We start from the raw sequence: 12,775 nt of genomic DNA, 5'->3' as shown, positions 1-12,775 counted from the left end.
TGCACTTTTGCGTCAAATCCGGTGTCTTGGGCTACTGTAGCTCGGTGTTTGCGGACTTGACACCCGATTTGACGGGATTTTGCACAAAACTTTTGAAAACTGGGGGATCGAGGTAGTTTTTCACGGGGATTCCGGAAATTAGATCGAAATTTCAAAATTTTCAGAAAAAAGGCCCAAAATATCCGGAATTTCAAAAACAGAGGCCCAAAACTTGGCCGAAACTCAGAAATTTTCAAATTTCAAGTTAATTTTTAGATTTCCCACAACGAGTAACCCTTAACCCTCAATTTTCAAAATTTTAGCGCACTTTAGCGTCAAATCCGGTGTCTTGGGTTACTGTAGCCCGGTGTTTGCGGACTTGACACCTGATTTGACGAAATTTTGCACAAAAAATCTGAAAACTGGGGGATCGTGGTAGATTTACGCGGGGAATTCGAAAATTTACTCGGAATTTCAAAATTTCCGAAAAAAAACCCCAAAAAAGTCAAACTTTTAAAAATGGAGTCAGAAAACTTGGCCCAAACTCAGATACTTTCAAATTTCAGGTTGATTCTTGGATTTCCCATAACAAATATCCCCTGGCCCCCCGATTTCAAAATTTTAGTGCAATTTGTCGTCAAATCCGGTGTCTTGGGCTACTGTAGCTGGGTGTTTGCGGACCTGACACCCGATTTGACGGAATTTTGCACAAAATTTTCGAAAACTGGGGGATCGAGGTAGTTTTGCACGGGGATTCCGAAAATTAGATCGGAATTTCAAAATTTCTAAACAAAAAGCCCAAAAAAAGCCGGATTTTTGGAAACAGAGGCCCAAAACTTGGCCCAAACTGCAACGTTTATTGAAATCATGTGAATTTTTTGAATTTCCCATAACAAATAGCCTATGGTCCCACGTTTTCAGAATTTTAGTGTGTCTTGGGTTACTGTAGCCCGGTGTTTGCGGACTTGACACCTGATTTGACGGAATTTTGCACAAATAGCCTGAAGACTGAGGGATCGAGGTAGTTTTTCACGGGGATTCCGAAAATTAGATCGGAGGTTCAACATTTCTTTTTTAAAAAAACCCAAAAAAGCCGGATTTTCAAAAATAGAGGCCCAAAACTTGGCCCAAACTCATAAAATTTTGAATTTCGAGTTGATTTTTGAACTTCTCATAACAAATAACCCCTGGTCCCACGTTTTCTGAATTTTAGTGCAGTTTGTCGTCAAATCTGGTGCATTGGGCCACTGTAGCCCGGTGTTTGCGAACCTGACACCTGATTTGACGGAATTTTGCACAAAAATTCTGGAATATGGGGGATCGGGGTAGTTTTGCACGGGGAATTCAAGAATTTAGAAAAAAACTCGAAAAAGTCTCATTTTTGACCGATTTTCGCCAAATTTCCTGTGAAAACCATGAAATTTTACCAGTTTTTTTGCAGACTAAAACAAAAAGTTCAAACAATTTGTGCTCCACGCCCGGTGCTCACAATGCCCATCCAACGAATGCCATCCTCCAACGATCTGGTGATGAAGAAGCTCCAAGTCAAAAATGCCATCTCAAATTTGGATCTTCGATCGTTCGGAAGTCAATCCTCACTGACGTCACTAGATTTTGGCACGGTGCCAGATTTCGGAAGCCCTCTGCAATTTTCGAGCAAAGCCGGCGGATTCCAGAGATCGAAGATCCCGCTGGGCTCGTTCAGGAGCCCTAAGAAGCCTATGAGCCGGACTAGAACGCCTACGATGTATGGATCAAGCTTGTCTAGATTTAGTGAACAACTTTGAGCTTGAAAAATTTTAAAAAAATCAATAATTTTGGGTTTGTTCGAATAAAAAAATTTTGAAATTTTTTTTTTCGAAAATTTTCGAAAATTTATTGATTTTTTTTTCAATTTTTGATATTTTATAAATACACACAATACACATAATATTTTACCGAGTAATCCACCATTTCCTAAAAATTGTTTTCACTACCAACTAACCTAACCACTAACTCCACTAACTTGCTCATCTAACATTGCTCCGCCCACTTTTACTACTGTAACGGGTTACTGTAATTGTAATATTATACCCCCCACACAATGATTTCATGACATTCATTTTATTTTGTTTCTATGTATTTTTGATTTTTTTTTTAATTTTAAATTTTTTTTACAAATATGAATAAAGTATTTTTCAAGACTAAACTATTGATTTAGTTAATATTTTTCTAAAAATTGGATTATTTCAGAAAAAATAAAAAGCAAACGGAATTTTGCCGACGAAATATTTGGCAGTTGCGGAGTTTTCTGAAATGTACAAAAAATTTACAGAATTTTTTAAATCCAATTTTTTAAAAAGAAAATTTCAGAGATTTCTGCGAACTGTAGAACGTTTTTGAAATTATCGTAAATTTCCAGAAAAGTACGAAAATTCTAGAAATTAAAAAAAAAACTCCAGAAATTGACAGAAAATTGACAGAAATTTCAAAAATTTCCAAAGAGTTCCACACTTTTTCAAAAGTTTCAGAAATTTTTGGAATTTTCACAAATTTACGTAGATATCCAAAAAAAAATTTCAGAAAATTTTATAAAATTTTTTGAAAAAATTTTTTCTCGAATTTTCTGTAATTTTTTGAAATTTTGTAATTTTTTGAAAATTACAGAAAATTTAAGAATTTCCAGAAATTTCTAGAAATTTCCAGCAATTTTCAGAATTTTCTGACAATTGTGGACTTTTTTGAATTTTTCAGATAGTTTCAGAAATTTACAGAAAATTTTAAAATTTCCAGAAATTTCAGAAAAAGTTCCAGAAGATTTTAGAAATTTGAAAAATTGTCAGGTAACTGAGGAGTTTTTCTGAAATTCCCAAAAATTCCAGGAAAAAACTTCCAAACAATTTCATAGATTCTCAGTAAATTCCAGAAGTTTTCAAAAGTTTCTTTAGTTTCTAGAATTTTCAAAAATTTCACGAAGTTCACAGAAAATTCCAGAATGCTCCTAAAAATATAAATTTTTTCTACATTTTTAGAGTCTCAATCAAGCTTCCTGAAAAATGAAATTTTGAATTTTGAGCCAAAAACACCAAAAAACGTTCAAGTGTAGTAGATTTAGGTAGTGGTACTGTGGGGTACTGTAGCTTTAGAAAAATGTCAGTTTTTGGCACTCCGAGGGATACAAATAAGAAATAGCGTTACAACATTTATATCAACACAAAAAAAACAAACAAAATTAAATTTTAAAAGATTTCCAGCGTTTTCAGAAAATTCTAAAAATTCCCGAAAATTTCCAGAAAGTTATAAAAAAATATTCATAAGTTTCTGAAAACTCTGAAATTTTCTGAAAATCACAGAAAATACCAGAATTTTGAGAAATTTCTAAAAGATTTCCAGAAAATTTTAGAATATTCTGACAATTGTGGACTTTTTTTAATTTTTCAGATAGTTTCAGAAATTTCCAAAAATTTCTGGTAATTGAGGAATTTTTTTGAAATTTTCGTAGATATACAAAAAAAAATGTCCAAACAATTTCATAAATTTTTAAAAAAATTACAGAATTTTTCGAAAGTTTCTGGAGATTCTATAATTTTTTTAAATTTTCAAAAATTCACAGAAAATTCCAGAATGCTCCTGAAAATCTATGTTTCCAAAAACCCTCCGATTAAAAAATATGAGTTTATTTATACAATTTGAGAGTTTGAATCAAGTTTCCTGAAAAATGAAATTTTGAATTTTGTGCCAAATGCGCCAAAAAAGTGGTACTGTTGGGTACTGTAGCTTTAGTAAAATGTCAGTTTTAGAAATAGAGTTACAAAATTTATATCAACACAAAAAAAACAAAATTAAACTTTAAAAGATTTCCAGCGTTTTCCGAAAATTCTAAAAATTCCCGAAAATTTCCAGAAAGTTATAAAAACATATTCATAAGTTTCTGAAAACTCTGAAATTTTCTGAAATTTTCAGAAAAAAAATTCAAAGAAAAAAGTAAATTAAAAAAATCACCCCCTAACGTACGTCGATCTTCTTGGACAACAATTGCCCGTTCTCCATCAAATCGATAAATATTTCTTCCGTCTGCAAAGTTCAAATTGATCCCCGCTGCCCACATTTCTTCAAGGATACATATCTCCGTGTACTCCACGTTTTTGAAAACGTCATCAAATCTTATTCGAGAATTGACTGCGACCTCTAGCTGGTGAACTGATAAATATGCTCCTTTTATCCAGTGTTTTAGCATCAAGTTCAAGTCTCGTGCAGTGACTGGTTGTTGCACGATTAAATATTTACAATTCACACAGAGTAGGTCTGTAAAGCCGGCGGTAAGTGTTAAGTATTTGCGGTTTGAGCTCAAGATTGGATGATACCAAGTGGAGCTGGATACGATCAGATCAAGATCTCTTTTGGAGAATTTATTGATAATTTTCTGGAGGTATCTATTCTGAGACTGGACTTCCAGCCCTGTCCTAGAGCAATCCAGGCCGTCAAGAGCTTCATGAACCGACTTCCAATCGTGATTGTCGCTTTGAATAATCAAAACTTCGAGTTTATTCGTGTGGAACACAGACTTGATATGATCAATAAGCTTTCTCAATTCGACTTCCAGAGGGTTCCATTTTATTCTGCAAAGATTTTGTTTTATAATTTGTTAGACAGGATGCAAACTCACAAACTTTTACTTCTGCGCAAATCTATGCTAACAAATTCTTCGAATTTGATCCAATGTATGTCATACTGAAGATTCAACGATTCAGCAGCACGTTTTGTGCATTTTGAGATCAGAGAGAACTTGATTCTGGAAATGGAAATGTTTGTAGAGGTTTGTAGGTATATGTCTTACATTTCCTCTGGAGTCAGACAGCAGATGGCACGTTTCAGAGACTTTGCAGGTAGATGGAGAATTGGGAAGGAGGTGGTAGTAGTCATTAATGTGGGAGAATGGGAATAGTGAATGAGACAGGAATACGTGGCAGGTGGAAAGTGATTGTCGCACCTGTCGGATGATAGAAGGTGACGTCATCTAATCGATATAATTAAAGGATTTTCCATCAACTGCTAGATAGGGTGCCTGCACAGTACAAACGAAATTAGGAGATCTTCATAAAAGATTTTTGGGGGAAAAAAAGATGCTAAAACTAATAGTATCAGCTAATAATATCATTAATAGTATTGATAGTATTAATACTTAATATAAATAGTGGCATTAATATGTAGTATAAATAGTATTAATTAATAGTATTAATAATATTACTAGTATTCATATTATAATATTAATAGTATTAATTGATAGTAATAATAGTATCATGAGCGTTGCCATTTAGAAAAATTAAAATAAAGAAGTGAGTCTCCTACCGGCTTGAAATGTATATCCATCAGCAAAACATGGAATAAAGGATCATACCTCAATACAAATATATTATAACAATTTAAATGTATTCATTAAAAAATATAAGATATATTACAAATACAGCTCTTAGAAATTTATTTATTTATTTATTTATTACGCTCTCTCGGAGACGTGATGAAAACCAATTACATAAATATAAAAACAACAAAAAACAGAAGACAAATACAAATAATAGAAGAAAAAAAAATTGGGAAAGGGGGGTGAAGATGAAGAGGATAGGGAAACTGGACATTTGAAGAGCAGAAGTTAAGGAGAGCTTATGATCGGTTGTATCGTGTAAAAAATTGTTTAGTTGCGTACTTAAGGTACGATTAATAACAAAATGCCGCCTAATTCTAGTTTTGCACTTGCTCCAAGAGAATTTGTATTTCGAACGTGTACGTGTATTTTCAGTAAAGTTGAAAAATTCAGACGTTTCAAGACCTATTTTCCCAGTCATCATGTGGGATATGAGTTTTTTATCAATTGCTAATCTTCTATTTTCTAACGTTGAGAGCTTAAATAATTCATTTCTTTCCGAGGCCGATTTGTAATCTTTGTCATCTGGTCTGATGTATCTACCTTTCATTCTACTGTAAAGCCTTCTCGTAAACGCGTTTTGTACTGATTCTATAGCTTTTGAGTCGTTTTTCTTAATTGGACTAGTGATTACTGTGCCATATTCTAGTCTAGGCCTTATGAAAGTTTTATAGAGTAATGTCATAAACTTTACGCTTTTACTAGAGTAAGTGTTGAAGATTTGGAATAGTTGGTATTTAGTGAGATTGATAGTCTTTTTCCAGTGGTCCGTAAAATCGAGTTTTTCAGACACTAGGAATCCTAGGTCCCTTGTTGATACTTCTTTTTTTATAGGGAGTCCATTCAAAAAATAGGTATAATTTGTATTGCATTTTCCTAGGGTTAAATGAAAAGTTTTTGAGGGATTTAAAAGGAGTTTATTATTGAGTGCCCAATCGGTAACTACGTCAATTGCTGATTGGAGAGAATTTTGAGATTGACTCTTTGGAGTGGCTGCGTATAATTTTATATCATCTGCGAATTGTTTACAGTATACTCCTACAGGCAAATTTGCGGATATTTCATTGACAAATATGCCGAAAAGTACCGGTGAAAGAACAGATCCTTGTGGAACCCCACACACTGCTTTTTTAGGTACTGAAAGTGTGTTTCCCACTTTTACTTTAAACGATCTATTAGTCAAGAACCTATCGAGCCAACGTATCAGATGTTTGTTGATTTTAATTGAAGTCAACTTATCTAGAAGGATGTCATGCGATACTTTATCAAAAGCTTTTGAGAAATCTAGATATATAACGTCAGTTTGTGCTCCTTCATCTATGTTTTTGGTCCAGTTATTCATGCATTCCAGCATATTTGTGATAGTTGATTTAATAGGGCGAAAACCGTGTTGATTGTTGTTCCAAAACTTAGTATCACTCAGGAAAGATTCTAGTTTAGTAAGTATGCATCTTTCATAGACGCGGCATATGTTGGACGTGATACTAATAGGGCGAAAGTCAAGAGCATCTTTTGGCTTGCTAGATTTTGGTAGCGGTATGACTATAGATTCTGACCATGCTTTTGGAATTTCACCTCTTGTCATGCTGATATTGAATATTTGAGCTAGGATACTACTGATATACGGGCCTAGCAATTTTATGAACGTGAAAGGAACATTGTCTGACGTAAGAGAGCACGAGTTTGCAAAGGGGTCTTGTATATAATACAGTATAAGCCGAGTAGGTGGACTGGTGTGATAATTACCGAAGCGATGTGCATACCTGTAGATAGAAATTGAGGTGAATCGTAGTAGTTGAAGTTAGGCGTGCATGTCGTGTTCATAATAGCTGAAATGAGTCTAGAAATTTCTTGTTATTCGGGAAAAAATCAAATAAATCACCTGTTATGGGAAATCGATGCTAATTGAAATCTAACAGAAATATGTTATATACCAAAGAACAGGTTTAATATGGGTCCAATTTAATTTGTTGCATAGTCACGCACTGTAGTATTAAGTTTTTTTTATTAATATTTATAATATCATATTAATTATAGTATAGTATAGTAAGTATCTAAATTGGAAGCATGCGGTATACTAATTTCAATTATGCATCTTGAGTGATGTTTTAGAGTGTCAGGTGGATAATAAATAGCCTGGAAGCCGCCGCAAAAATATGTCCAACTTAGTCATAACATTGATCTGCTCCGACAGGTGAAAAAAACCATAAGGTTTTTTTCTTTACTTCTTTACTTCTTTGTTCTTACTTACTTCTTCTTCTTCTTCTTACTTCTTGGAAAGTATTTTTATTTCAGAGTTACATAATGTTGTGTGGTTCTTTCAATTAGTATGTATAGTATATAGTATGTATAGTAGTATGTGTAGTATGCATAGTACATGTATGTAGTATGTATGTATAGCCCATTGGAAACTTTATCTAGACATTTACCGCTACCGGGATCCGAACCATCGACCTACAGCTTACAATACAAAGGCTTTAACCACTACACTACAGACACACTGAAACACCTAGAATCATTTGATTATTTTATTCAACAACTATACATGAAACTCTCAGTGGGAACCGAACCATCGATCTTCTGCTTACAGTACAATTGCTTTAACCACTACATTTGATTCTTTTGGTTTTTAATTGATTTTTAATTGATTAAATATTGAAAAAAAAGAGATAATGTACATCCCCAAGAGGATACACATTAAAACAAAAAAGGGGGATAAATAGGGGTTAAATATAAAATCAGAGACAATAAAATATGGGGAAGCAAAAAATCAACAAGATTTTAGAGGGGGTAGTGCAGAATATGAAGAGCGGTTTAGGTCAACCTTAGCGCACCAGCTGTCTGGCTTGCTACAAGGACACTGGAAATGACTTTCTAATTGATTGATTTTAGTTTTCATACAGTTTGCGCGTTTGTCAATCAACACCAGCTGCGCTTTCAAACCAGCCGAAACCGGTTTCCAGCTAGTTTGAATATGATATTCAAATGTTTCTTGATGTTCTTGTGTGATTTTCTTATTCTGCCAAGTAGCCTCCAATAAATGCCGAGTGTGCAGACTCCGCCCCTTTTTCGCGTTTTTTTACGTTTTTTTAGGGTTGCGACGTGGATTTTTTACGGAAACAAGTATCTCTTGATGAATATTATGACATCACTTTGGTTTCGACTACAACATTGATTACCAATGGGCGCCAGATCCAACGGCAAACACCTGTCGTAAATTGCAAAGATGTAAAGAAAGTTGTCTCCCTACGATTGGAGATGAGCTTCCTACATGGACGAAGTGGATACGACGATGGAACAAAGTCAGACATCGTGATTTCAGTTGCATTAGACGCAGGATCTGGTGTTACCAAAATGTGCCTGGAATTCGAAAATTTCGACCGACCAAACAGTGCTCATGGAGTTTTGGTAGTAGGATGGTATACGGGTCAAGACAACCACGACAACATTCAGAAGTATCTTGGTCCAACACTGAAACAATTAGATGAATTGAAACAAGTTACTTTCACAGAAAATGGAACATTGGTAACAAGAGATGTACGACTGAAGTTGGTAGGCGATTGCAAACTCGAATCAGCGATGTATCAGCACCGTGGCCAGGCTCTTCTTGATGGTTGTTGGAAATGCGATTTGTCTTGGTCAAAGTCCGGACAAAATATGGCAACCGTCGGCACATTCGGTTTTGACCAAAGTGGTCGCCCCAGAACTCTGGCACAGATGAAGCGAGATGGTTTGGAACCGTTGCTCCATGTTGAGCCAACTGATTCAATCCTCCCTTCAGTGCATTCCATGATGGGCGTGGTCACTTCTTATGCTGTAGATCAGTTATATGCAGAAGCCAATAAAATCGACTTTGGTACAGAAGATCTTCCGGATACATACAACCAGCAGATGTCTCTCTTGAATACTGTAATTTCACATGAAAAAAAAAAGCGAGATCATGGTAGCTGGTTTACAACGAGCTGCTGAAATCTCACGAAAAGTGAAAGAAATTCATGAAGTAGGAGTTGAGAACCAGGGAGCCAAGAATATTTCAGCCTCATGCAGTTCACCATTATGCTGTGTCAGTTTTCTTCCGAAGCCTCTTCAGAATCAGCCAATTTTCTTCTGCTCCAACTGTCCAGCTGTCTGTCACACCATCTGTTCAGCATTATTTACAGATGATCAAAAGCACCGAGCGTTGAAAATGCCTACAATATGCCTCAGATGCAAAGAAGGGGAAGATATTACAGAAGAAGATATGTTGGGAATTGTCACAGAAGCAAATGAGGAAATTTCGGAAAGTTTGAGAAAAGAGTCAAACGAATTGGCAGAACTGAAACAGGAAAAGGAACATCTTCAAAATCTTTTTAAGAAATCATCAGGTCAAACTCGTAAAGCATTGGAAGCCGTGTTCAAGGCTGTAGGATGCTACCCATCAGTATACTATGGCCAAATGAACGGAAATCAGGTAAAATTCGATTGAAATAAGAGGATATGAGAATAAGAACTATTTGAGCTTGAAAAAGACACGAAATATTTGACATAGAAAAAACTAAGAATTAAAAACCTTAGCATCGATTTTTGACTGATTATTACAATAAAAATTATTATAGATTCGAAACTTCCTGAAGCCTGAGAGTATCGATAAAGTGCTTGCTGTATTTCCAAAAACACCCGAAATGGCTCTTATGAAGAAATTGTGTCTGGATTTTTCAAAGTGTATGGCAGCGAGCAGGAATGCCATCTTGTCAGATGAAGAAATCGCAGAACTCTCTGATACTATCGAATCATTGAAAAATCACATCAGACAACTTCATCCGTATATGGGAGTGACAGTCAAGCTGCATCTACTCACAGCACATGTCATGGAATATGTGAAAATTCATAAAACGTGGGGAAGATCATCGGAGCAGGGCATTGAATCCTTTCATGCCCTGTTCAATACTATCGAGCATAATTTTGCATCCGTAAAAGACGTCAAGCTTTGCACAAAACTGATGTTGAAGCACTTCTCGGGACTCAACTACGAATTTGACCGCGGGAAGACTTTGTAGAATGAAATTCGTAAAATAATCGTTATTAGTTAATAAATTGATTTTTCAAGCAGTCGTAAAAGATTGAAGGAAGTTAAGGAAGCTTTTTTTCTGACGAAAATATTCGAGTTGAAACCTAAACGACTGAAACAAAAATTATTTCCGGAAATCAGAAAAACACAGATTTCCCTATGAGAGAACGTCTGCAATACATCTAACAATAATTTAAAGAGGAGGAATATATGATGAAACAAATTCTTGAGGAAAAATAAGGAAATCCTAAGATTTTCGAAAAAAAGTGATTCATCAATCGGAAAGAAGCTCAAAATTCGATGAAAAGTGTTACTTTCTAGATTTCAACAAAAAAAATTACATAAATAGTCTTAAAGAAATGTTTAAATAAGTAAAACAAGAAAAAATCATCAAAAAAATCGATTTGAATTGAAAGAAAATTGAAGAAAAAGACGCGAAACGCGCCAGCAAACTAGTCGCTGGCCCATTGGCGGACGAGGAGAGCGTGTAGTATTTAATTATTCATAAGCAATATCAAAGTTAAATTACAGAAACATAACATTTCTGGCGAATTGTTTTTTCTCCTGATCTTGGAATAATTACATAGTGTAATAATTTTTTCCGAAATTTAAAAAAATATTAAAAACTGTTTTGAAGACCCACCTTTCGATCGTCGACATCGTTACTGTTAAAGGAGTTTGAAACACTGTGACGAACTGTATAGCCATTGAGCTCCATTTTAAGATATTAGACAAAACGTGGTTCAAACTGGTAATGCATACGGTTTTATAGCTGTTTAAAATGCTCACTGTTAGTGTCGCGCTTTTCCCCTCACAAGTCTAAGGAATTTTTCAAAGAAAAATGCCTATCATACATGTGTCAATCATTAGTAGAAGTTTTAATCCAGATCTCAAATTCTTCCTCATTTTAAACTGCTTATCTTTTATTTTTTTTATCTTGATGTAAAACTCTTATTCATATAACATTCTAATCTGGGTAATTCAACTTTAGTGACACACGATGATACATTTGGAAAACAGTCGGAAATGGTGTTATGAATAGTTTTGAGGAATTGTAGAACACCTCATATGTTGAATATATTTCATACTTATTTCAACAAGGCGACCTTTATAAGATTGTTGAAATAGACGTTTTGGGTAGAAATGGAGATCTTACAACACAATTTTTCCTACACTACAGTAATTCTACAATACTACTACAGTCATGCATTTTAATGTATATTAATTGTAAAGTATGAAGTAAGTATGAGGAAGTAAAGTGAAATTTTCCCAATCATAAGTCTAAGGAATATTTCTGTATTTTTTTGAAAAATAATCACCAATTCCTTTTCCTTTTTCTTTCCTTTGAGTTTTTCAAGCTTGGGCTCACTTTTTTCGAATTTCTTTGCTCACTGTTAGCGGAAAAATGCTTATCAACGTTTGACATTTTTTCAATGACGATTAATAGCCTTGTCACTTTAATTTTTGTTTCCTCAAACTTTTTATCTTTCTTCAACTTGGTTATGTTTCTCCGCCTTTCTTTTCTCTATAAAATGTGCCCCACATTTCGATTTTTTCATTATTTTTCAAACTTATTTCCTTACTTATTGTATTTATTTCAGAAGCAATGGTTTATGTGCACGCGAATGTCGACACAAACATTGATAACCGCAAAGATAATTGCGACAATAGGAATACCAATTCACACAGCGTTGACCGAAAAGATAATTTTGGCAATACAAATACCAATTTACACTCCGTGAACCGAAAAGATAATTGCGACAACCGTGAGGATGGCGATATGAATTTATATTACAGAGAAGATAATTGTAACAATCGAGAGGAAACACAATTCAGAACTTTGCATTATTCTTGTCATAATCAACAAATTATAAACTCCTTTACGGGAAACAACATTGACAATCGGGTGGTGAGTTTCAACATTCACTTACAAAAATGGCGCTTCACCAAAAATAGTTGCTATTCATTACAGATCAATTTGTCCGGCGCGAATTTTCCCAAGAAAATGGACGGAGCGGAGTTAATGAGGGTCTTTTTCAACGCACCAATGTCAATGCCGACCAGTTCGAAGAACGCAATCATGGATCGGGTTTGTCTTTTTAAATACATACATGTTGCTTAGCCACACTCTATATGCAAATTTTTCAGCAAGAAGGATCCACTCAGCCAGCTATCAGATATAACAATCGTTAACATCTTGCAAGACTCTAATTCTTAACATCTGGAAAAAACTATTTAATTTTCTTTCTGAATTTTTTTTATTGTTCTGAACAATATATCAATTTGTTAATAAGTGAGAGTTGTTTCCTACCCAGCAATAAATTTTTATTGCAATGACATTACAAAAA

The 12,775-nt window shown here is 34.6% G+C and overlaps 3 protein-coding genes and 2 pseudogenes across 5 annotated transcripts in view; 3 read left to right on the top strand and 2 right to left on the bottom strand.

The window, feature by feature from the left end:
• C14B4.2 (Fmp27_GFWDK domain-containing protein) overlaps nt 1-2,167 on the top strand; it is a 30,315-nt gene extending 28,148 nt beyond the window's left edge. The window contains exon 17 of the mRNA NM_075366.7: nt 1,421-2,167. Coding sequence (NP_507767.2) covers nt 1,421-1,766 — 346 coding nt within the window. The 3' untranslated portion in view covers nt 1,767-2,167. The remainder of the gene's footprint in view (nt 1-1,420) is intronic.
• A 1,596-nt stretch (nt 2,168-3,763) lies between these two features.
• fbxb-65 (F-box domain-containing protein) lies at nt 3,764-4,958 on the bottom strand. Its single transcript, NM_075365.6, has 3 exons — nt 4,796-4,958; nt 4,625-4,750; nt 3,764-4,577 (listed from the first exon to the last, which is right to left on the bottom strand). The coding sequence occupies exons 1-3, from the start codon at nt 4,879-4,881 to the stop codon at nt 3,866-3,868; spliced, it is 924 nt and encodes a 307-aa protein (NP_507766.1). The 5' UTR covers nt 4,882-4,958; the 3' UTR covers nt 3,764-3,865.
• A 486-nt stretch (nt 4,959-5,444) lies between these two features.
• On the bottom strand, nt 5,445-7,193 carry C43D7.1 (annotated as a pseudogene). The gene has a single exon. A coding segment is annotated over exon 1 (1,749 nt).
• A 1,445-nt stretch (nt 7,194-8,638) lies between these two features.
• Nucleotides 8,639-10,416, top strand: C43D7.3 (annotated as a pseudogene). Its single transcript has one exon. A coding segment is annotated over exon 1 (1,778 nt).
• Nucleotides 10,417-12,033: 1,617 nt separating this feature from the next.
• C43D7.4 (GATA zinc finger domain-containing protein 14-like) lies at nt 12,034-12,620 on the top strand (the record flags this gene model as incomplete). Its single annotated transcript, NM_075364.1, has 3 exons — nt 12,034-12,336; nt 12,400-12,516; nt 12,576-12,620. 3 exons carry the CDS (start codon nt 12,034-12,036, stop codon nt 12,618-12,620), a joined length of 465 nt encoding a protein of 154 aa, NP_507765.1.
• Between the last annotated feature and the right edge of the window lie 155 nt (nt 12,621-12,775).

Source organism: Caenorhabditis elegans, chromosome V (genome assembly GCF_000002985.6).
Source record: "Caenorhabditis elegans chromosome V".
Lineage (NCBI taxonomy): Eukaryota > Metazoa > Nematoda > Chromadorea > Rhabditida > Rhabditidae > Caenorhabditis > Caenorhabditis elegans.
The sequence above is the reverse complement of the archived record's forward strand: the minus strand, read 5'-3'. Positions and strand labels throughout refer to the sequence as shown.